The following is a 23,777-nucleotide window of genomic DNA, read 5'->3' on the forward strand; positions in this document are numbered from 1 at the left end:
TTCAGCAGGTCCTAGCCTGTGGCTCTGCGAGGCCTTCACGAAGGGACCACCTCTCTGGGACTGTTTTCTCCTCAGTAAAAGGGGGTGACGCTGCCCCCCATGCATGCGTGTTGGGAGCAAAGGCAATATTTGCATGTGTACCTGGCACTCAGGACTAGCATAAGTAAGGGGAACGGTTGACCCGGACGTGCCTCTGAACGTGGGCCAGGCGGGGGGCTAGACACGCCACAGGCATCAACTCACTTAATCCTCCCAACAGCCATTGCAAGTAGGAACTACCATTATCCACACTCAACAGAAAAGGAAACTGAGGCACAGAGAGCTTCAGTGTGCCAGTCCTCATGGACAGAGGTCTAGGAGCCAGGACCCAAGCCCAGACGGCGGGCATCCCAAGCCCACACCCCTGCTGCCAAGCTTGATGGGTCCCTGGATCTGCTCTGACTCCCCTCTGTCCTGATAGGGGACCCAAGAGAGGGCCCAGAAGGCACCTCAGCAGCCTGATTTAGGCCCACCCCACAGGGACTGGCCAGAGCAGGCAGTTAGCTAGACATGAGCTGGGGACAGGCGGTGGTCAGCCGTGATTTCGTGGGTTCCCACCCCCGGGGGGCTAGCAGCCCCAGAACAGTGGGTGCAGGGCCTGGACTCTTTTTTCCCAGCCTACAGTGACCTACAGCTTCATTATACTATATTTACGCTGCGGTTTCAGCCTCCCCCAGGTGGGGAGCCAGCCCTGGCAGCTCTGCCAGGAACCCTGTAGGGCCAAAAACTCCACCTCCTGACCAGTAGGAGTCCCTCAGAGGACTGGAAACGACCTCATTTGGAGGCTACCCTGGCTAGGACCCATAACCTCTGCAAACATAAAAATCAAAAGACCCCCCTTGCCCGGGTGCAGGAACCCCCTCTGGGCCTGCCGGCTCCCCCAGCCTGAGAGTGTACTGTCCTTGATGGACGGCTCTGTGCCCGCTACCTTCCTCCCGACTGTCTTTATTCCTGAGCAGATCCTCACATCAGTCTCTGGTGGGGGATCCAAGACCCGAGCCCTCCCACCACACCAGGCAGACTCTCTCTGCATTCTGGGGCCCCCAGTTTCTGTGGGGGTTGACATCCAAGGGGAGCGGTCAGTGGCGTTGAGGACCTGCTGTGTGCAGCGCTGCAGCACCCTCCCTATGGGGAGGTGCTGGGGAAGAGAAGGTTGGGCCATCCTTGAATTGTGGATCACCTGTGAGGGCATCCACGTCTGCATGTGGACAGGAGGAACGTGGCTCAGGGGCAGAGCCCAGCCAGCCAGGCAGCCTTAGGCACACCCCCAGCACTCTCCAAACCTGTGGGGCGCACACAGTAGTGTGTGGCCTGGGCACTGGTGAAACTTAAAGAACTATGAAAGTGGCTAAAAAAACCCCAAAGCGCAACCATATGCAAAGGGCCAGTGCACTGAGCTTTCCTAACTAATAGGGCACACGCACGCGCGCGCGCACACAGGGTGGATTAGATGAAACAGCAAAGAACGATGCAGTGAGTGAGGCCTGGGGAATGGCAATGTCCCCTGGGGAGGGCGGCCTTAAAAGGGTATTGCAGGTTGGACCTTGTAGGGGTGAGGCAAGGCTTTTGGGGTGGCATGAGTCAAGGCAGTGGAAGTCCCAAGTGACCAACCGGGTGAGGATTTGGATGCACAGCCCTCGGGTTCCTGCAAGAAGGATGGTGATGAAGACAGCCTGGAGCCTGTGGGGGCAAAGACCACGCGCTGGGGTGACAGGAGGGCAGAAGCCTAAGGTGGCCCCAGCTCTGGCCAAAGAGGTCACTCACAGGAAGAACAGATGCAATTCTAGGGGACAGGAGCAGGGGCTGGGAGGCTTAGGTGGCCTGAATCCTGCTTTGACCCTTGATGAGTGGTGGTGGCAAGTGACCAGCCCCGTGCCTGTGTCCCCTTCTGTGAAACTGGGGTCAGAGGAGGGCTGCTTCCTAGGCTCAGGGAGGACTCTGCTGGCCAGAGCGCTGGGCCTGAGGCCCGGCTGCTCCATGTCCATCCCTGAACCTGCGCACAAATGTCCTTGGCCCCCAGCGCCAAAGCTCCTCCGTCTGGAAGCCCGCGCGCTGCCCAGGCCATGCATGCCTTAGGGGCAGTGTCTCTAGAACCCTTGGCCCTTCCTGGCGTCGGGTCGCGTGTCTGGGGGGCTGTGACCGCGGGCAAGGCGTGCATCTGTGGGGAGAGCGAGTGCCGGGACAGTGACCACCGTGGGGCGGGGGGCAGGGGGAGAGGCGCGGTGACTGCGGGCGGGGGGGGGGGGGGGGGGGGGAGGGCGGGTGATGACCGCGAATAGGCGGATGGAGAGTGCAAAGAGGGGCCGCGTAGCGCGTATGGGGACGGTGACCGCACGGGAGGGGGGGTGGAGACCGCGGCCAGGGCCGCGTCGGGCCACGGCAGGAGGGTGGGGGGGTGGAAGGGGGCAGGTGGAGACGGCGGACCGGGGGCAGCGTCGGGGCAGTGGGAGGAGGGAGGCGGAGACCGCGGGCGGGGGCGCGTCAGTGGCGGGGGGGGATGGGGTGGGGGATGGGGTGGGGGATGGGGGTGCGGACACCAGGGGCGGGGGGGCGCGTCGGGGAGGGGGTGGGGAGGTTGTGGGGGGAGGACACCGCGGGCAGGGGGCGAGTCTGGGGGGGACGCAGACCGCGGGCGGAGGGAGCTTCGGGGGGGGCTGCAGGAGGAGGGAGGCGGAGACCGCGACCGCGGGCGGGGGCGCGTCCGGGGTGGGATGGGGAGGTGCGGGGGAGGACACCGTGGGTGAGGGGCGCGTCGGTAATGGGGCGGAGACCGCGGGCGGGGGGCAGTCACCCCCTCTACCGGTAACTGGCCCTTGACTCGGAGCGCACCCTCTGCGTCTCCTTGGCAACCAGCCTCGGCCCCACCCCTCTCTCCCCCTCGCGTCTAGAGGAAATGGGCGTGCGTGCGTTGTACGCTTCCGGTACGAAGAGGGGCGGGAGCGATTGTGAACTGGCGGCGAGCAGGACCAATCGCAGAAGACGGCTGGCGAAGAGCCAATTGCCAGGGCCGGTGGGCGCGGGTAGGGGCGGAGTCTAAGGCGGGGCTGACGAGGCCGAGCCAATCGAGGCGACCCGCAGGGCCGGGGCGGGGCCGGAGCTGGGGTGGGGCCGGGGCGAGCTTGGGGCGGTAGCGACGGCTACTGCAACTGCGGCCACCTCGGGCGGGCTCTGGGGGCGGGCTCCCGGGCAGCGGCCGGCCTGGCCATGCTGCAGCTGCGGGACTCGGTGGACTCGGCGGGCACGAGCCCCACGGCGGTGCTGGCGGCCGGCGAGGAGGTCGGCGCGGGCGGCGGCGCGGTTGGGGGGCGGCCGGGCGCGGGCACGCCGCTGCGCCAGACGCTCTGGCCGCTCAGCATCCACGACCCCACGCGCCGCGCCCGCGTCAAGGAGTACTTCGTGTTCCGGGTGAGGCGGGCCGGGGGGTGCGCGGAGCGGCTGCGCGGGCCGGGGCGGCCGGGGTTGGGGGGGCGCCGGAGGACGGGGAGTCATCCCGCCCTCCTCCCGCGCAGCCCGGCACCATCGAGCAGGCAGTGGAGGAGATTGGCGCGGTGGTGCGGCCGGTGGAGGACGGCGACATCCAGGGCGTGTGGCTGCTGACCGAGTGAGCGGGGCGCGCGGGGGCGCGGAGCCCGGCCGGGTGGCCTGTGCGCGGGGCGCGCCTGGTGACTCATGTCGTGTGCGGACAGGGTTGACCACTGGAACAACGAGAAGGAGCGGCTGGTGCTCATCACAGACCAGGCGCTTCTCATCTGCAAGTACGACTTCATCAGCCTTCAGTGCCAGCAGGTGGTCCGCATCGCCTTAAATGCGGTGGACACCATCTCCTGCGGAGGATTCCAGTTTCCCCCGAAGTCGCTCAACAAGTAAGTCTGTTCAACAGCGAGCCGAGTACCAGGGCCTGTAGTCAGTCCTTCCAAAACCAGCCCCCTGGGTTGTCTTGGGTCTGCCATTTGGGGAAACATAAAAGCCTCAGCTTCAGATCAATAGAAGCAAGAGACTTCCAGACAGCAGGTGCATTAAAAGGAACTCTGGCACGAAAAGAAAGCTAGTAGGTTTGTAGTAAAATGAATTTGAGGTTGGTCTATGGAGGCAGACCTGACGTGGCATTCTTAAGATGGGGGCCAAACTCAGCATTTTACCTCTGGCCAGGAAAGGATTACACAGGTCACGTCAAGCTCCGCGCTAGTTGAATTTTAACAGAAAAAAGTGTGTTGTTTTCATTTACAGATGTCACTGAAAGTTAAATGTGAAAACATTTAATGGCCGACTTGCCGAAGGGAGTATTGTGAAATATGAGGAGTCTAGACTTTAGTTTGGTTGAGTGACTTCCGCAGTCCAGGTACAGTTTTGCTGCAGAGGCTTGATCGGGGCCTGGAAAGAATGCCAGCTAGCAGTGGGAACTTCTGGACAAAAGACCTAAGTTGCAAACCTGTCATTCACGTGCTCAGCCCACCTACAGAGTCTTCCCATTGCCTGTTAAACTGCACTAACTGTGTGAAGATTGGCTTAGCCAACACAGCATACTCAGTTTGTCGTATTCAGAGTGTGTGGTGACTGCAGACTGCTGTCACTCTTAGAGTCCAGAAGTTCTCCTCTGCTGGGAAACGTCGTAGGTCTTGTCCCTGGCCATGGAGCAGCTTCCTTACGTCACCCCCCATACCTGACTGGGCTGCCCGGGAGCGCTGGGGCCTGCTGTGTGAAGTCTTCGTTTCTTCTCTGTAGGCGAGAAGGTTTTGGGATTCGCATTCAGTGGGACAAACAGAGCCGCCCTTCCTTCATAAACAGATGGAACCCCTGGTCCACCAACGTGCCCTATGCCACGTTCATAGAGCATCCGATGGCCGGTGCGGATGAGAAGACAGCCTCTCTGTGCCAAGTAAGAGCCGAAGAGCTGTGCCGCCTGGCTACGATGGCAGCGTCCTAGGCCTGCCCTGCTCACCATGGTGGCCACATGTGGCTGTGGGGCACTCTAACTGCTCTAGTAAAACTGAGGAAACAAACTTCTAAATTTTAAAAGTTTTAGTTAGCTCATGTTGAAATAGCCCTGTGTGCCCAGTGGCTCCTGGTCAGTATAGCTCTAGGACATAGCCCCTTGCAGCCAGGATCGCCTTGGAGAAGGGCCCAGTAGGGCTCTGGGCGGTCTGTACTGGTTTACCAGGAGGGGACACCCTGGGGCCAGCGGTGAGGACATAGCTGGGCCCCACTTGCCAGCTGTGCACCTTGGCCTGCTTAGCTAGCCTGGTGGGTGGCAGGGGGATTAAGTAGGTCCCTACGGCAGAACTGCTCCGACCTGCGGAGGGCAAGGCTCTGTGAGGCTTGTCCTCTGTCCCCGTGAGCACAGGGCTAGGCCTGACATGTCCAGAGAGCTACATCAAGAAGGTGAGCTGAGCGACTATGAGGATGTGGCAGAAAAGGCATCACATCCAAGGGCAGCGACGGGGGCTGGCGCAGAAATGGGTGGGGTTTTTCCTGGTATAGATCACTGATCAGCAACATGTTTTCTCTCTCTTTAAAGTTGGAAAGCTTCAAAGCTATGTTAATCCAAGCTGTCAAAAAAGCCCAAAAAGAGAGTCCTCTGCCGGGACAAGCCAACGGTGTGCTGGTCTTGGAGCGTCCCCTCCTCATTGAGACCTACGTGGGATTGATGTCCTTCATTAACAACGAGGCTAAATTGGGTTATTCCATGACCAGAGGCAAAATAGGCTTCTAGATGCTGCCCACAGGCAGACCTGGGGACTCGGGGTGTCAGGCCAGCTCTGCTGCCCCTGGCAGGGTCGGGGCTGTTAACCTTCCAGGAATCTGAGCGTGATTAGAATAGTCAAATGAATCCTATACTATAGCTGAATCTTGGACATCTGGTAATAGGAGCTACAGACAAAAAGCAAAATGAATCTAGCTGTCCCTGTCCTGGCCGGTATTCCATCTTCTAGAACCTGTTTCCGTGTTTTTCCTGGAGTGTCTGCATTTGGCTTCTCATGGTCCTTCCCAGCCCAGCACTCGAGCATGTTAATAAACGTGTGATCCCACTAGAACCTCCCTGCTAGTGCTTCAACTGTGTAGATTGTTCCACCCAGGGAGGTCCCTAAACCCCAGTGCCTGTAGTTGCAAATACCTTTATACTTGGTGTCAAATTTTGTATTTGGAAATTTAATTCATTTTTTTTAAAGCTAAATGCAAAATAAGCCGACTGTTGAACTAAAGGAGAGACAGTCTGCCTCGTCAGCTCCTGAATGAACAGCTGCTTTTGTGTAAATATGTGTTTGACCTAAAGTCACACTTTTTCTAAAATTATATTGTTAATACCTCTGGCATCTTTCCCAGGCCCAGAAGTTTGCAGGAAGTCATTTTTAGACAATTCATTAATTTGAGAGTCACCTTGATAGTTCTTTGCAAACAATTTGACAACTATGCCTAGTCTAGATTTGTATTCTCATACTCATTTAAAATGGGGATTGCTTACTTTGCTTTTAAAGAATGCCCTTTTAAAAAAAAAGGGACCGTATTAGATTCTCATCTCCTTTGCTGCTAACCCCTGGCTCGGTGACCGCAGCGCCCATTCAGACCGGAGGCTGTCAGTATCGCCCTGACCACGCCTGAGCCGTGGCGGCCTGCAGAAGAGCATGTCCATGTGGGAACCAGGGCACGCTACCCGTGCGCCCACCCGTCCTCGGCTTGCTGGCTTGACTGGGAGCATTTGTTACCAGCTTGAAGTGCTGGCTCACAGGTTTCTTCCTCCATATTTACGACTCTGGTGTAGCTTTAGTCGGCATGGATGTGCTCCAAATGCAGCAGCCTGTGAAAATCAAAAGGCTGCTTCCACACCACCTGGGTCTTGAACCTTCGTTTTTGGTCTTGTAGTAAAGACATTTACAATCGAACGGATGTTGTTCCTTCTTTGAAGCTGTTAGCTTTGTAAATCTGCCAACTTGCTGTGCACATTCGGGATCCTAAGGAATTACTGTTCTGGTACAGTTCACTCACAGAAAAACCCAGATAGTGGTGTGCAAACTAGCCTTTAGCCAGGATGACGAGTCCAGGTTTGGAATCCTACTTCCTCCACCGGTGCTTCTCAGTCCTGGCCGCTGTCAGAAGCACCTGAATTGAGAGGTGGATGGAACTGCTGTGGACAGAAGGCCAGGCTGGACTCCCTGCAGAGCCGACCTTGACCCAACGGCCCTGGGGCCTGCATTCTGCGCCTCCCCCCGGTGGCACCACCCCTCAAGGTGCTCAGGGCTCCCCTCCCTGCACTCCAGAACACAGCCCATGTAAAGCCCAAGCCTGTTCTCCAGAAACCTCCAGTGATGGGGAATGGAGGCTCCAGAGCAGAACAGGACATCTGTGTGAGGGAGAAATGGGGTCAGTTACTTTATCAGAAAGTGCACCCAAAACCTGAAACAAACCCGAAGGAGTCCTTCCCATGACCCAAACCTTTCATGAACACGAGCATCAGCCATTTTATGAATTAGCAAATATTTATTTAAAAAAAAATTAGTTTTGTACCATACATATTTATAAAAATGCTATAGAAAAATAACAGCAAATCATTTCCTCTGGGCCAGCATAGCTAGAGCAACTCCCCAGGAAAGCCCATCCCTTCTCCACAGCTGGCACGTGCCAGGTGTCCTGCCTTGGTCTCACCCGGGCCTGGATATACACAGGTCCTATGTGTGGTCACCAGGCCGTCCAAAGGCGGTGCCAACTCTCTCCTCGGTCTCCAGGAAACACAGACAGAAGTGGTCCTTACTGAGGAGAGCCATTGAGTCCCCGCTGAAATGCCAGCACAGAGAAAGCACCTGAAAGTCACCTGGAGAAAGGTGGCCAGAGGGTTAAAGGGTGAACATGGCCCCAGACGCCGTGGGCAGAGGACAGGCCTGGGAAGACCCAGCTACAGCCCCACGTCTCGGCTCGGGTGGGCCTCCTTACATGGCCTAGAAGTTGCGAGCAGCAGGTGGGTGCCAGGTGTGCATACTGGGGGCTGGCCGTGATGTTTCCCCAAAGATACTGACTCCCACTTCACACTCGAGGCAGTAACGCAAATGAGCCAGGGTGGGCTCGACCACTGGGGTTCTGCCTACGGCCAGCGGGGAGGAACACGGAAGCCAGTGCTCACCTTCCCCCGGCACCTGCACCGACAGGCAGCCCGCCGGCGACCACAGGTACACCTTGCTGCCTCCCGTGCAGATGGCCAGCCGGGGCTGCTGTGGGTCCCACTGGAAGGAGCGCACCGGGGACAGCTGCTCAAGCACCACGAAGAGTCGCAGCTTCTGTATGTCCCAGATCCAGACGGCGTTCGGGACGCTGTCTGAGGACGAGAGATGTGGACGGGTCCTCGTGTCGTCACCGCACACTAAGGGCAGGCCACCAACCCGTGGGCCCTGCTGCCCCGCTGCCTTTGCGGGCGGCACGCTCCCTCTCTCCCCCGCCCCCGGGGCTCACAGCCACACGCAGGCCTGACGACTGCTGAAAACCTGTCTAAAACCGGCCCACGCCGCAGTGGCGCCGGCCCCTGCTCTTTACCAGCGGTCGACCTCCTCCTGCTCTGCCAGACGAGGCTGCGCCTCCGGAAGCGTCCGTGGGCACAACGTCCCAGCACCAGACGGGAGGACACAGCGCTCCGGGCAGCCTGTTACCTGGCTTCCTCCTCCTAGGGTCTGAGCACTGGGGCTCAAAGGAAAGCGTGAGCGGACCCGGCGCGGGCCGCAGCCACTGACCGCTCCTCGTCGCCAGGAAGTAGTTGTCCGGACTGAAGGCCAGTGCGCCTACGCCGATTTTCGGGTTTGCTCGGTCAGCGATGGGCTTCAAAGTCTGTAAGGAAACTGGCGCCGAGGCAATCTCATCTGGAACATCGAAGAGGGGTCGCTGCGGGTAGTCGCGGGGCGCACGTGGGCGACACCTATGTGGCGGCCACCCCGCCCTCTCGGGAGCGACGTCACGTCAGCGCAATCGGGGCGTGGCCGTGTGTCCCGTGGCCAGGAGCCAACGCACCCGTGGCCGGGGTGGGGTCCGCACAGTGGGGATGCCTGCACACGCGGGGCGGGGGCATGCGGGAACTCCGCCTTCCCCTCCATTTCGCCGTACACCCAAAACTGCTCTACGAAAAAGCCTTAAACATCATCATAAAGCCAGCAGCAAAAGGTTGTAAGAGGATGACGAAGGCCAGGTAGGCGGCTGCGCTGGCTGCGTCCAGGCTGCCCCACCAGGGGTGCGGGCCCGGAGGTGGGCCGTAGACACTGCCTGGCCTGCTGGCTGCTCCAGGCCCCCCTAGATCCTAAAGCCCGTGTGACGCCCTCGCTGTGCCCGCTGTACCGAAGCAGGGACTGAAGTGCAGCCAACGGCGGGGACCCACAAGCAGCTCAGTAGCTCCAGGCCAGGCCCCTGACTGCTCCCACCCCTCTGGCTGATCGGAGGGCACTTCACCATTCCTTAAAGAAATCACCCGCAGAGCACCGGCTGTCAAAATGGGATTTCCAGGGCTTAGATGCAATCAACAAACATTTCCCCTGCTCTCCTGATCCACGGGTGGACGGGAGGTGTTACAGGAAAGGGAAAGTGTACCTAAAAAAAACAATGTCTGGGGACGCCTGGGTGGCTCGGTTGGTTAAGCGTCTGCCTTCAGCTCAGGTCATGATCTCAGGATCCCGGGTTCAAGCTTCACGTCTGGCTCCCTGCTTGGCGGGGAGTCTGCTTCTCCCTCTGCCCCTACCCCGCTTGTGTGCTCACACGCATGCGTGCACTTTCTCTCTCTCTCAAAATTAAAAAAACAAACAAACAAACATCTGAACTCTACCTGGGCAAGTGGGACTCTCTCATAAAAAAAAAAAAAAAGGAGAACAAAATGAATGACCCCCGCCCTCTGCGCTCACATTTGCTCTCCGTGTTGGAGGCTGGGCTGGCCGCTGCTCTGGGTGCGGGGAAGGCAAGGCGGCCCAGTGCCAGCTGCGGATTCTTCTCAGCTTCCTTATACACAACCTGGAACACATGACAGTCCTGCCACCACCCCGCTCAGGACAGGCGGGAGCAGAGGCGGTGACAGCACCTGTTAACAGTGACGCCTGACCTCACGGCAAGGTGTGCCGTTCCCAGAGACGCTGGCCCAGCAACACCCGCTCCCTTGTGGGGGTTCTTAGTGCCCTCAGTGTGTGCTGGCGGCATATAAACGTGCATCACGTGGCCGGCCACTCGGCAGGTAATGGACACAGGCCCAGGGAACGAGGGGGCATCTGTGGCCTGAAGCCTGACAGGCCTGTGCCCAAGGGGACGGAGCCCCCGCTTGCCCTACAGCTTTAGAGGGCGCTGGGGCTGCAGGCTGCAAGGGCCTGCAGCACTCTCCCAGGCCTGGATGGCCGGCCTGCTTGGACTTGGTCTCCTACAACCTCCTTCCCTGCACCTCCAGCCCGGTCCTTCCTCAGGACCTCCGCCTGAGCCTGACTTCCCCACGTACCCCTCCCGGCCTTCCTTCCGTCTTTACTCATGTTTCTCATCTGTGGGCAAGCTCCCTAAGGCTGGGGTCTGTCTGTCCCCTGCTGTGCTGCCCTGCTCCCAGCGCCTGCCTCAGGACCTTTGCACTTCCTGTTCCCACCGCCTGAACAGTTTCTCCCTCAGATCCTGTATCACTTCTTCCCGGCGTCTGACCCAGTGATCCCTCAGCAGGCCGCCTGTCCCTGCCTGCCCCAGGGACACCCACTCTGTACTTCTTGGTCTGCTTCTCCAGCCCCAGATGCTCAGGGCTTGCAGGCAGGAGACCCTGGTTACTGTGCCAAGAGCAGGGGCAGATCTGAGACATCTGGGGAGGGGGAGGAGGGGGCAGGGACACTGCTTCCAATCCTTTGAAATGTTACAGTGACAGAACTTTCTAGTGATATAAGTACCTACATCACAACCAATAACATAAAGTGAAAAAGCAATATTTTTCTACCTCCCTTCCCCAAATATTGTTCTGATGGCAGCACGTGTTCCAGACTTACTGTTTTGGGATTATTAACAGTCGCTGGATGCCCAAACTCTGTGATCATTTTCCAAGTCACGTGATTAAGAATGCGCACCTGAGGAGAGAAAGTACGCGTGGGAGCCCGGTCTGCGCTGTGCCCCCAGTGTCACTGCGTGTGCTGATCTGTCCTCACCTTCCCGTCATAGCTTCCGACCGCCAGGAACTGGCTGCTGGGGCTCCAGGCCACAGCCTTGACGCCCAGGGACCACTCGTAGGCACAGTAGGCAGACAAGAGCCGGCCGTCCAATGAGTAGAGCAGGACCTTGTACTGGAGGAGACACCACGGCTGTGGGGACTCACACCGACCTGAGCCCGGGAAGGACACAGACACCTGCCAGTGGGACTCGGACAGTGAGTGGGAAGTCGGAGGGAAGACAGGCCCTCCTGCCGAGGTGACAGTGGGGACCTTGGCCACAAATGTAAGGACCTTCTGGTCAAAGGACTGCTGCTCAGCATCGGAGCCCAGGAAGATAACCGAGCCGCCACATTTGCAAAGCATCAAGTAAACGCAGGTCAAAGCACTTAAAACACAAAGGGTCTACCTGGTCACTTTCTATACCTCCAGACAGGTGTCCCACACGGCCAGCACGCAGCCATTTGGGGCCCACTCAATCCCTGCGAGGTCCTGGGTCTCCGTATCGAAGTGCTTCCAAAGGCAGGAGGGAGAAACAGATAAACAAATGCACAATTTATAACTGATGTTTTTATTTAAGACATTTAGTATTTGATTTCCTTATATAGAATGCACAAAAATATCTAGAGCTCTGTCCTTCTGCGATTAAAATCCTGCCTGAGCACCATGGAGGTCCCAGGCTAGCCAGAATGTGGCTGGAGCCCACCAGGCAGGACAGGGCCCAGCACAGCCCCTCACACTGCCTGCCCTATGTACCCCTCTCCCTCCTCCTCCTGCCTGGCTCGGCCTCACTCCTGGTAAGGCCAACTCAGGCAGGGTCGTGCCAGGACACTCCATGCCCAGTTGATGAGGCCTCTGCGGGCTCCGATGGAATGGGCATTCCCGCTGCAGAGGCTTCTCTGCACCCGCCCTCCCACAGATGTAAGCCCGGCCAGGGCAGGGCTCTGCACCCCGGGCTGCTCGGCACCCTGGCACCCTGGCGTCTCGCCCAGCGCAGGCACTCCTCTTCCTCATACAGCAACACATGCCAATCACACAGCACATCATGCACCCCACACTCCAGGCGGGCCCATTCGCCACCCTCTGGAGCGAGGCCATGACGCGGCCGCACGCTGTCCCGAGGTGCCCTGGAGCTGCCAGGGACCCACGAGTCAGCCGCCCGCCCGCAGGACTGCCAAGCGCCTCCTACCCGTAGGAGCTGCCAGTCGCTGCAGACGAAGATGCTCACGTGGTCTTTGCAGTCCCGCCGCTCAGCCAACGCCATGTAGCGGCCGTCCCGGGTGAAGGCAATGCCTGCCAAGAGGAAACGAGCCTGCTGTCTGGGGCCGAGGAGGAGAAATCACACTGTCAAGGAGGGATGAGAAGCAGGAAGCAGAGGGCACAGGAAGGCACAGGCCCACGCGGCCCACAGAGGAGCCGAGCCGAGCGCGCAGGGACCCACAGCGTGGTGACTGTGGTCCAGGCTCCACCGTCTGGGGGGCTGCTCCACGTACACCCGCAGAGCCCGGCTGGGGTCTGTGAGAAAACCGAAGAACCGGACCCCCAACGAACCACAGGACATCACTGAAAAATGCAACTTACACCTCACATGACACCCTGCGGATCGTTATTTAGACAATCAATCGTAGGGGACTCTGCTGGTTTAAAGTCAGCTTGTCATTACACTTCCTATTTTCACTTTTGAATTTAATTACTTGGAAGAAGTAAATTTAAGGTAAGAATTTGGAAATAGACTTTGGTTGAAAATGTTAATTTTCCAGTTCTGTATGAGTCTGGAAAAAAGCCCTGGGCCACATCTCACACTTCATGAGCCAGAAGAACACACAAACACCTGTTGCTTCCACTCAAGAAATGTGTATGCTATCCGGAGAGACACTGAGATTCCAGTTATAAAAAGATAAAAAATGAATATGCAATTGCATTTCATTCAAATTCAACTTCTAAATTGCTAATGACAACAGAAAAAAGGAAAAATATTCAAATTACGTGAGGCTTCACTCTGCTTATTAAATGAAAGACACATCACTGCACATTCAGGAACGGGTACCCACTAGCTCCCGGCGGTGGCGGGCCAGGTGTGCAGAACCTTCCCGAGGCTGCCTGGCCACACTCTCTCGGGCACGGAGACCATAGGGCTGGCTGCCAGGAGGCCTAGAGGCTTGAAGTTCAGAACTGGAGTTGGGGGGGAGGGTCCCAGGAGAGGCATGAACTGAAGGGACCTGGGCCCCAGTCCTACGACAGACAGAGGGAAGGGGACCACGTGTAAACCCTACTTCTTTGAGGCCCTTTGATTCTCTCTTGAAAGGGGAGTCCTTGTCCTCTAGAGACACACGTGGGAAATCACAGATGAATCATCAGGTCTGGGTGCAGAGAAAAAAGCCTGGCTCTGCGCTGATACGCTGCCGAGGCTATGAATTCTCTGTGATAAAAGAGGGCCCCCCTCCCCGAACCAAAAACTACAACAAATGGCTTTCAAATCAGCTTCAGCCGACTCACCCTGCTGACAGGCTTTAGGATATTTGATGTAAGACACAGACTTTGTGCACAAGGACCAGACAGTTATCCGCAGCTGTCGAGGAAAAGGGGAAAGAAAACAGCATAGATTTAGCAGTTGCCAAATGACCACTTTAAGCCTCCCACAGTCTCCTACTCAGTGACCCAAGTAAGCGGTTTATTGGAGAATTAAAAATAGTATAGTTCCAGGGATGTTTTCTTCCGAGTTTACAGTTGTGAAACTTCATGCTCTTGGTATTTGGTTTTCATTTTCTATTAGGTGAGTGACACAGGGTCAAACATAAGTGCACTGTAGTTTGAAATTTCAAAGTAACGGCGGTTTCCCTCTTGTAATAGACCTGCAGAAGCTCTGCAGTCTGAGAAACACATTCATGTGGGGGTGCTGGATGGGTCGCTGGGGGTCCCCAGCACTGAGGGAGGTCGACCCAGTTCCTCCTATGCCTCAGCAGACTCGTGAGCAGGAGGGGGCAGTGGGACCGCCCGCACGGTGGCCACGCCGCCCAGGGCTTATGGGGTGACCACTGTGAAAACACAAATTAAAACCACAAGGAGACAGCACGCCACGGCACAGACTAATAGCAGAAACCTGGAATGGTGAGTGTCGGTGAGACTCAGCACACCTGAGCTCTCGCCTCCAGGCTGACGGCTGGGACGCAGACGGCACGGGGGAGGCCAGTTGGCAGCTTCCTAAAACTGCGGGCACCTCCTGGCACCCAGCCCCGGGGTCTCCCCAAGAGCAAGGAGGCGTGCGCAGACACGCTCCTGTGTGCGCGTTTGCAGCAGCTTTGTTCATCACAGTGCACACGGGAAACAGCCCAACTGTGTGTCTGAGGGCAGGTGGAAAGCAAATGCCCGTCTCCCCGTGCAGCACGGTGGCACCCAGCTACCAGGAACGAGCCGCAGATCCCCCCGCCGACAACGTGAGGCCAAGTGGCAGCCACCCACATGCCGCGGTCCCGCTGACGGAGAATGTGGCCACTGGGGCCGGCGCGGGGGTTGACGGGGCGTCCCTGTCCCCGCGGTGTGGACGCCTGAAGGGTGGGTGTACCGCTGACAGCAGTTAACTGGCTTTGTGGATATGTAGGAGAAAGTCTGTCCGTTTGTTTTTTTGAGGCAAGAACACAGAAAAGTGGAAAGTAACAGGACCGAAAAAGACAAAGCACGAGAGCCCAAGCCAGAACGTGGTCACGCAACGCGAACAGCCACCAACCCGGGCCAGGAGGCAAGAAGATCCGTGAGAGAGAGAGAACAGTGATGCACAGTTCAGGTTCATGCATCATGACGCGACAAAAGTCCTCGCTGACAGCAGCTACTTACAGAGCCTCCCGAGTACGTTCAAAAACCTGACAGAATGAGAGCAAGAAAGGCAGACCAGTCCCGTCAAATGCTGACACACCACAAACCCCAGTGACTTAAACAGTGTGCAACTGGCACATCGATGGACCAACAACCAAATAGAAATAAAAATCAGAAGTGTGCAGGGCCCCTGGCGGCTCAGTCGGTTAAGTGTCCAACTCTTGGTTTCGGCTCAGGTCAGGATCTCAGGGTCGTGGGATCGAGCCCCGAGTCTCACGTGGTCAGTGTGGAGTCTGCCTGGCATTCTCCCCCTCTGCCCTCCCTTGCTTGTGCTTGCTTTCTCTCTCAAATAAATAAATAAATAAATCTACTAAAAATTTTCAAAAAAATCAGAAACGTTCTGTAAATACAAAGAAATTCAATTCTTGATAAACACTGTTGGGGAAAAGATCAAAGTTGACCCCCACCTCACCCCACACACCATTATGGACTCCACATGACCCTGACTCACGTGTTTAAATGAAGTGTGAGAGTGTACAGGTATGTAAAACAACATACGAAAGCACTCGACCTCACTAAATGATGAAAATTAAAACCAAAATGCAACAGCACTATAGCTCTACTGGATTGGTAATCATTTTAAACCCTGATACAAGTACTTTGGGAAGTTGAATGCCATCTACCCTAACTAGGCAACCCCCAAGATTACACCCGAGACAGGGCATCTCAACGCAGGTCATGTACAGTAGACGCTCAGCAACGAGGTGGGTCCCGGCACCTCGAATGCCCTGCAATAGCAGAGTGGCATGATTTCTCTGAGGAGGGATGGAAGAACGAGCCATACCTTCCATGTGGAAGAACTGAAAACCACTGAGGGGAAACAGAACCACCACAGAATACAGAGTATGAATTCATACACATAAACTTTAAACAGATGCAAACCAAACAGCAGTGTGCACACGCCGGTCTTCCCTTCTTATACTCCTGGAACCTTGTCCAAAGGGCCCACAATTTCTTTGTCATATGGATGTACACGAGGCAGGGAGCCCATGGAACGTGCCCATCTGGAGACTGGATTCTGGCCCCAAGAATTCTAATCATGAAGACTGTCAGGCAAGGCCACATATATAGCTCAGATCACCATATCCGAGAACTTCGAGTTGTAAGCATCTTTAAAAGGTCAGCGTGTGCACTACAGGGAAACCAAGTGCCCTCCGTGTCCTGCTTGCTCTCCAACAGGCTGTATCAGCAGAAACCACATTTAAAGCAGGTTTTCAAACTGAAGCAGCTATGTGAAGCCACATGGCCGACTGAAGCAGCCATCCCCGCACGGCTGGATGCAAACCTTATCCCAGATGATGCCAATGTGAAAAAGACTGAAAAACACTGGAGAACACCCAAAGGGTCACTCCGCATCCTCATGGCTCCCTTGCCACATGCATGCATTAGGCAACTGGGAGCCCAGGCCTCGGATAGCCCTCAGGGGCTTCAGGCCCAAACACTGGGTTATAACACCCCCTCAAAGACACATCATTAAGGGATTCATGCATTTTTCTACACTGGAAACAGTGCCGACACCAAAGACCTTCTACCCTAACACCTTATATTCCAAATTCCCTAATTTTACACATTAATGAGGCATACTTATACTGTCCCAAGATTTATTACCAGATTCCAAACACCCGTGTATGTACTTGGAGCCCCGGCGCAGTGCCAGGGCCCAGGGGGAGCGCCGGGGTGGAAAGAACGGAAGGGCGAAGCAGTGACCGATGGCCACAGGTCAGGCAGCTGAAGGGAAAAATGGAAGTTCGTTCACAGTGAAGCTCACCTTCTACTGTCAAAGTAAAGGCACTGTTTAAATCTTTAAAAATGTAATTGAAGAATTTTTTAAAAATCTGCTTTTTCTTTAAAATTGGGGAAAAAGATTATGTAACGACACAATGAGATTCTAACACTCTGATGACTTAAGACACACATCTTTCTCTAAAATTCACCCACTTTACCACTACCGTGGGATTTCAGGAGAAAGGGATCAGTGACGCGTGCCTGCGCACTTACGTGGAACTCGGTGGTGTTGAGAATGTGGCGGCCGTCGGGGCTCCAGCACGAGGCCACCAGCCCAGCCGAGCCCTCGTCGATTCTGCAGTGCCATTCTGGCTGCTCCAAGGACCACACCTGCATTTGCAACACACACGAGTGCAGAACCACGACAGATCAGCACATGGACCAAGCCAAAACACAGCTCATGACACAGGGCATCTTTCCAAACCTTTCCTGAGGAGGGGCCGGGGCCTGCTTGCGGCCCAAAGCCACAATGCTATGTGACTTCGCTGTGCTGAGTTTTAAACAGTTTATTCCTTTTGCCAGCCCTAAGAGCTCCTGTAGGGAGACTTTAGATCTATACAGAACACCACATCTACTGCTTCCCAAAACCCATGATGTCCAAGTTGCTACACAGCTGTCTGTGAATACTTCCTGTTACAGAATTCTATTTGCTTACAAATTAAGAATATCTAAGTGTGTTCTTGTTTTGAAAGCACTTAAACTGTTAGAACAATTATAATTTTAAGAGAAAACTGGCTTTGAGCTACACTGCCTCCTTTTCTCCCCCCCAAACTATAAGGGTAACAGAACAGGAGCGCTCTGTCCAAGCTACCCTCTGGGAAGGCCTCCTGGCTCCGAGCCCTGCGGGCAGCACACCTGCACCAGCCCCCGCTTGTACATGGCGCACAGGATGAACAGGGAGTCTGCCGACCACTCGATGTGCTGGATCTGGTCCAGGCATGTGTACAGCTGAAGGATCTGAAGGGTGTTCACATCCCGGATCACTAACCGGTACTGGACACAAGAAGCCTAGAAAGGGAAAAGAGACCCTTGGTGGTCTACAACCTAAAGGAAGGGAGGCTGCAGAATATCTGCACTCCCCTCCAGCCAGGAATCCATTTCCTTCTCTCCTTTCAGTCCCATCTTCTAACTGGACGACTCATGTTCACCGACTGTATCACCCACTTGAAACAGAAAAGAAGTTCACACAAGGATACAGCTGAAATATACAAAATATATGTTAAAATTGTTATGTTCCAGGGTAAAGTAACTTGAGTCATTTTCTACTCCTTTCCTACTTACACATTAAGAACTCAAGAAGGAAGCATGAGACGAGCTCTCCTGTGAACTAACCAAGGGCTCTGCTGTTTGGGGCACCTGCAGACAAGTAGGAAGTGAGGAGGGAGGTCTCGGGGTGCTCGCTGAGAAGGACCACTGAGACGTAAGGATGCTTTGCAAACGCCCACTTACTCTGAGGTAACAGAACATACATACTAGTCTCTGCCCCCAGGCCCTAACACAAGACACCTGAAGCCCTTGAAACCTCCTGGGTGATAGGAGCATCTTTGCTCCTATTGTTGTTGTTCTGATGAGGCAACTCTAGGTGGGTCTCCTGGTCACCAGAAACACCAGCTATGATTAGAAGCTTGGAATTTTCAGCCCCACCCCATCCTCCAGAGAGGGGAGAGGGCTGGAAATGGAGTTAAGAACTGGTCATGAGGAATCCTCTGTAAAATGCCAACAGTATGGGGGTCAGAGAGCTTCTAGGCTGGCGAACACACCCACATGAAGAAGGTGACGCACCCCACCCCCATGCGGACAGAGGCTCCTGCACCCCAGACCCTCTCACACCTTGTCCTGTGTATTTCTCCATCATCTGGCTGGTCACCTGTGTCCTTTATCATAGGCTTTGGCACACTGGCAAATGTAAGCCACTGTTTCCCTGAGTTCTGTGAGCCGCAGATGAACCCAACCTGAGGGGGGGATGTGGGAACCTGTAGCCCGGTGAGTCTGTGGATAAGCTGAAGGCCTGCTACTGTGGCTGGCATCTGATGCGGGGTGGTTACTGTCCACCTGTTGGTCTCCAGGCAGATTGTGCCAGAAGGGACTTGAGCTGTAAGACACCCAGCTGGCATCCTGGAGGCTCAGAGGAGACGGGCGGGAGGACTCCACTTTCCCAGCACAGGCAGGAAAAGCAGGGATATTTTTCTTACAACTGGACTGCCTTATTCTGAATACTGCCTAGGAACATGTGTAAGTGTCAATACTGTTTTCCTGAAGACAGTTTATGGCCATGGTTGTCGTTAATACCCGTATCTAAGCAAATAATTTGAGTATGCTTATCTGCTGACTACAGATTATAATTTTTAAAATCAAGAGCTGATTTTTAATGTTAATTGCTTCCTTCTTGTCCTTATCAAGATCAAACTAGATCATTGGTTTGTGTTCTACGAACTTTCATCTTAAAAAGGCCTCATGAGTTTTCCTTGTCAAAGGGAGAGGGGAGGGCAATTGCGGATTAGAACACGGGTCACACTGTAGCTTTGTGATCAGTTACAATGAACTCCTTATGAAATGGAATATATGAATCAATACTTGTGAAACCATGTCAAATCTGTTGCAAGATATTAAAAATGGCAACACAGACCTACTTTCTTCAGGATTTAGGATAGACCTTTGAAGAACATGATTCCAGTAACATTATAATCAAGTGTCTTGCATATTTTCACCAGAGTCTAGAAGCCAAAAGAGCAACAAAAAAAAAGCAAAGTAATACAGTCTTTCTTTCCATAATTTACTGGGATTTTCATAAATGGTTTTATTTTTATTTTATTTTTTTAAAGATTTTATTTATTTATTTGACAGAGAGAGACACAGCGAGAGAGGGAACACAAGCAGGGGGAGTGGGAGAGGGAGAAGCAGGCTTCCCACGGAGCAGGGAGCCCGATGCGGGGCTCGATCCCAGGACCCTGGGATCATGACCTGAGCCGAAGGCAGATGCATAACCGACTGAGCCACCCAGGCGTGCCTCATAAATGATTTTTTAAGAACTTAATTTATGGGGAGCACTTTGAAAAATATACCAAGGTTTCTGGGGTGTATTTCTAAGCAGAAGACATTATGTATTTTGTAGCTGAATGCTAATTTATGTGATTTAGAATAATACTTCTATAAAGGAGTTATATTCTCAAAGAGCTAGACAAATAACAGGGATGTTAGTAAGGCTCAATCTGAGAAAGAATCATGAAGCATCAGTCAGTTCATACACTGAACTAAGTACATTTTTATAAGGCATGATTTTTTTCTTAATGGAGTTCCAATGCCAATTATCTCCCCCCTACTGCCTCCCCCACCCCAGATTCTGAGGATATACATTGATGATATTGGTCTATTTCAAAACTTACATTTCCCGTACAGAGTAGCTCAGTGATTTTAGCACCATTCTGTCGCCCCGGTAATGAACAGCTCAAGTCCTAACAGCTCAAATAAATAGCAGTGCAGACAACTCCATTGATCTGGGCACAGACTGCTATCATTTCAATCACTTATTTGGCACATGGTAGAGGCAGGTGAAGACAAAGTAGCCACACTAGTACACTAGATTACAGCCAACAGAATCATATATTTGCCTTTATGTGTCACAGTAACAATGAGCTGAGACCCTCGTATCCTCAAATGTGTGAAGACAGCATTGCCATTATCTGCTTCTGACAGATGGAAACTGAGGTGCAAGGAGGCTGGTACCTGCCCAAGTCTGGTTCCTGGGGCTTGGAGCATCTGCCCAAGTCCTCTGCCCTGAGCCCCTGCTCCAGATATCCACCCAGGTCACCTGCACCAAGCCCTGGTATGGGATATCTGCCCAGTTCCCCTGCCCCAGGGCCACTGCCTAAGTCCCCTGCCCCAAGTCCCTGCTCTAGTATCCACCCAGGTCACCTACCCGGAGCCCCGGCTTGGTATATCTGCCCGGTTCCCCTGCCCCAGGGCCCCTGCTCCCAGGACCACAGCCCGGGTCCCCTGACCCTGGGCCCCTGCTCCGGGCAACCTCCCGGGACCACTGCCCAAGACCACAGCCCGGGTCCCCTGCCCCAGGGCCCCTGCTCCGGGCATCCTCCCGGGACCACAGCCCAAGACCACAGCCCGGGTCCCCCGCCCCAGGGTCCCTGCTCTGGGTATCCTCCCGGGACCACTGCCCAAGACCACAGCCCGGGTCCCCCGCCCCAGGGCCCCTGCTCCGGGCATCCTCCCGGGACCACTGCCCAAGACCACAGCCCGGGTCCCCTGCCCCAGGGCCCCTGCTCCGGGCAACCTCCCGGGACCACTGCCCAAGACCACAGCCCGGGTCCCCTGACCCTGGGCCCCTGCTCCGGGCATCCTCCCGGGACCACTGCCCAAGACCACAGCCCGGGTCCCCCGCCCCAGGGCCCCTGCTCCGGGCATCCTCCCGGGACCACTGCCCGGGTTCCCTGCCCTGGGCATCCACCTGTTCCAGGCATCCACCCGGGTCCCCGCGTTGAGGCCCGTACCCGCGGACCCCCGAGCTGCTTCTCCAGGAGGCCCGAGGCCGCTCACCAGGTATTTGCCGTCCGGGGAGAACTTGCAGAGCAGGCTGGAAAGCTTGAACACCTCAGAGAAGTTCATGGCGGCCGCCGGCCCCAGGCCCAGCGAACCTCAGGGGAGCCAGGACTGCCGCAACCGCTACCTCCGCGGCCGGAAGTGACGGAGGACGGAAGCATGGCGCAGCCTATCAGGGCCCCGGTTGCCCGCGCGGCATTGTGGGGCTTGTGGTTCGCGCGGTCCCGCGCCACGACGCTCCTTCCCGCCCAGGCGGTCACCTCCCGCTGGGGTTGCCAGAAAAACGCAGCGCGCGCGCTCAAATTGAATTTCAGACAAAAAACGAATCATTTTTGTGGATAAATGTTCCCAAAACTGCATGGGACATACCTATACTAAAAAAGTACCCCCTTATCTGAATTTCAAATGTACGTGGACGTCCCGTGTGACTGCATTTACATTTATATGTATATTTATACTTATAGGTAAATACGCTTATATGTAAGTGCATTTACACATAAATATGCGTTTGTACGTGAATACGTAATAGTGCATATACATATATTTTATACATGGTGTGTAAGTGCGCATTCGTTTTTCTTTGTTTTATTTTTTGTTTGTTTTTTGTTTTTTTAAGCTGCATTGGGCAACCCCGCCTATAGCGAGGCCCTCGCCTCACCTCGGTACCACCTAGGTCTGGGGAGAATGATTTGGACGCTGACTCCGCAGGGCCGTAGGTCGAGCGCACCTCTGGTAATTCTCACGCGCGCCGTCTGCATTTGGACACGCGCAGAGGCCCGAGCTGGGCCGGGAACCTCGGTCAGCGTCGCGCACCTTGCTCGCTCCCCTGCGAGTGCCTTGTCCTTTCGCCCTCCGGGAACCCCTGGTCCTCTTTCCCAGAAGAAGTCTCCCCCCCAGCCCTGGCCAGGCCCTACCAGAGCCTCCGCAGCCTACTGGGGCGCGCGGACCCAGACACTCGTGTTCGATCCTCCCTCTGGGAACCCAGACCGAGCCTGGCTCCTCCGCACACCTCAATGCGCACAGTCCCGGGCCTGCTCCCCGCGGACGCCCCCCAACTTCCCGGAACAAACCGGTAGGGGTGCGTGTACGCGTCCGTGTAGGCGGTGCCAGGCTTTTCTGTCCCGGGCCAAATCAATCCGTGTATGTGATTCGTCCTTGTGTCCCCAACCCCCGCGCCTCGAAACCCGGAGGTGAGTAGTAAAGGTGTGCAGAAGTGAGCCAGGCGCGCTGGGTGAGATGCGGACCCTTGCGGCCGGAGTACCCGGTCTGCACCAGCCCGTCTCGCATGCAATTCCACAGGCGACACTGACGCGAGGGTCACGCAAGCCCGGGGACAGCCAGTTCGGAGGCAGATAACGGGTCCCATGAGCACCAGAACGCGGTGCACAGCAGGTGCCTGCAGCAGAGAGTCTCTCCGAAAGTGACATGCGCGTCGGTTCTGTGGCCGAAGCCCCGCCCTGCATGGGTCCCGGCCCCTGGAGCAGTAAATGTCACAGGTCTGAGGGAAGACTCGGCCTGAGGCGGGTCTCTGCGCGTAGAGAGCAATTCCAAGTGCATAATCCCCACGTGTCGCCGTGGACACCCACGCGTACCTGCGCGAACGCAAAACAGAAACCGGCGCCCGGGGCCAGCTGGCGATGGCCAGGGGAGGGAGCAGAGTGCGGGCCGTGACCTGAGAGTGTTTGCGTCACCAGTTACTCCTTAGCGTCCAAGGGACACAACCTCCGCCCAGGAAGATCGTGGGCTGGGGCCAGAGAGTTCTCCCAGAGGGTCCCCGCCGATCTGCAATGCCGGGCGGGGCCACGACCTCGGCTCGGTGACAGTGTAGACGTCGCGCGCCCTCCTCCGAGTCCTACCGGAGACACCCGGGCTCAAACGGCCCCACCCAATCCCCCCCCACCCCCGGCCCTGTGGCCACGACCCTCACCCCAGTTCCCAGCAGCTAGGGCGGATACTCTGCGGACCAGGATGGCCCTTCCCCTGCTCCTTGGAGTCTGAGCGCCCCGCGCACGGAGGGACCCAGAGCCGGTGCGGGCGGGAGGACAGCCCCGGGTGTCGGGAAAATGCGGCGTCTAGGGGAAAGCAAGGCGTCGGGACGCGGAGTCGGCTTCTCTGCCCGCCCTCGCTCCCGCGCGCCCTAGCCCGCGCCCCCACGCTGGCCGAGGGTAGCGGTCCCCATCTCGTCGGCGGGAGAGCCCCGGGGCCCGCCCCGCGTCCAGCCCGGGGTAGGCGGCCCAGCAGGCTCCGCGGGGGCAACGCGCGCCAAAAGGCGGCGGGAAGGAGGCGGGGCAGAGCGCGCCCAGGACCCCGACTCGCACTCGGCCAGCTGGGGGGGCGGGGCGCCGGCGGCCACCTCGGCCTCCGCCCGGCCCCGCCGCCCGCGCTCCTCCCGCCGCGGTGAGCGGCCCGCGC

At 56.2% G+C, this 23,777-nt stretch overlaps 2 protein-coding genes across 4 annotated transcripts; one reads left to right on the forward strand and one right to left on the reverse strand.

The window, feature by feature from the left end:
* The first annotated feature begins 3,138 nt into the window (after nt 1-3,138).
* TPRG1L (tumor protein p63 regulated 1 like) lies at nt 3,139-6,917 on the forward strand. Its single transcript, XM_027581082.2, has 5 exons — nt 3,139-3,444; nt 3,549-3,640; nt 3,726-3,902; nt 4,762-4,915; nt 5,555-6,917. The coding sequence occupies exons 1-5, from the start codon at nt 3,244-3,246 to the stop codon at nt 5,747-5,749; spliced, it is 819 nt and encodes a 272-aa protein (XP_027436883.1). The 5' UTR covers nt 3,139-3,243; the 3' UTR covers nt 5,750-6,917.
* Nucleotides 6,918-7,497: 580 nt separating this feature from the next.
* Nucleotides 7,498-21,499, reverse strand: WRAP73 (WD repeat containing, antisense to TP73). 3 transcript variants are annotated; one of them, XM_027574147.2, is made up of 12 exons: nt 21,363-21,499; nt 17,670-17,822; nt 17,028-17,144; nt 13,656-13,728; nt 12,349-12,452; nt 11,586-11,672; nt 11,160-11,294; nt 11,004-11,081; nt 9,903-10,008; nt 8,751-8,876; nt 8,150-8,341; nt 7,498-7,843 (listed from the first exon to the last, which is right to left on the reverse strand). In XM_027574147.2, the coding sequence occupies exons 1-12, from the start codon at nt 21,429-21,431 to the stop codon at nt 7,701-7,703; spliced, it is 1,383 nt and encodes a 460-aa protein (XP_027429948.1). In that variant the 5' UTR covers nt 21,432-21,499; the 3' UTR covers nt 7,498-7,700. The 3 variants fall into 3 exon arrangements, with proteins under 3 accessions (XP_027429948.1, XP_027429960.1, XP_027429951.1); XM_027574159.2 differs by having other exon boundaries at nt 21,317-21,441; XM_027574150.2 differs by having other exon boundaries at nt 7,500-7,843; nt 8,751-8,855.
* Nucleotides 21,500-23,777: the final 2,278 nt, after the last annotated feature.

Source organism: Zalophus californianus, chromosome 4 (genome assembly GCF_009762305.2).
Source record: "Zalophus californianus isolate mZalCal1 chromosome 4, mZalCal1.pri.v2, whole genome shotgun sequence".
Classification (NCBI taxonomy): domain Eukaryota; kingdom Metazoa; phylum Chordata; class Mammalia; order Carnivora; family Otariidae; genus Zalophus; species Zalophus californianus.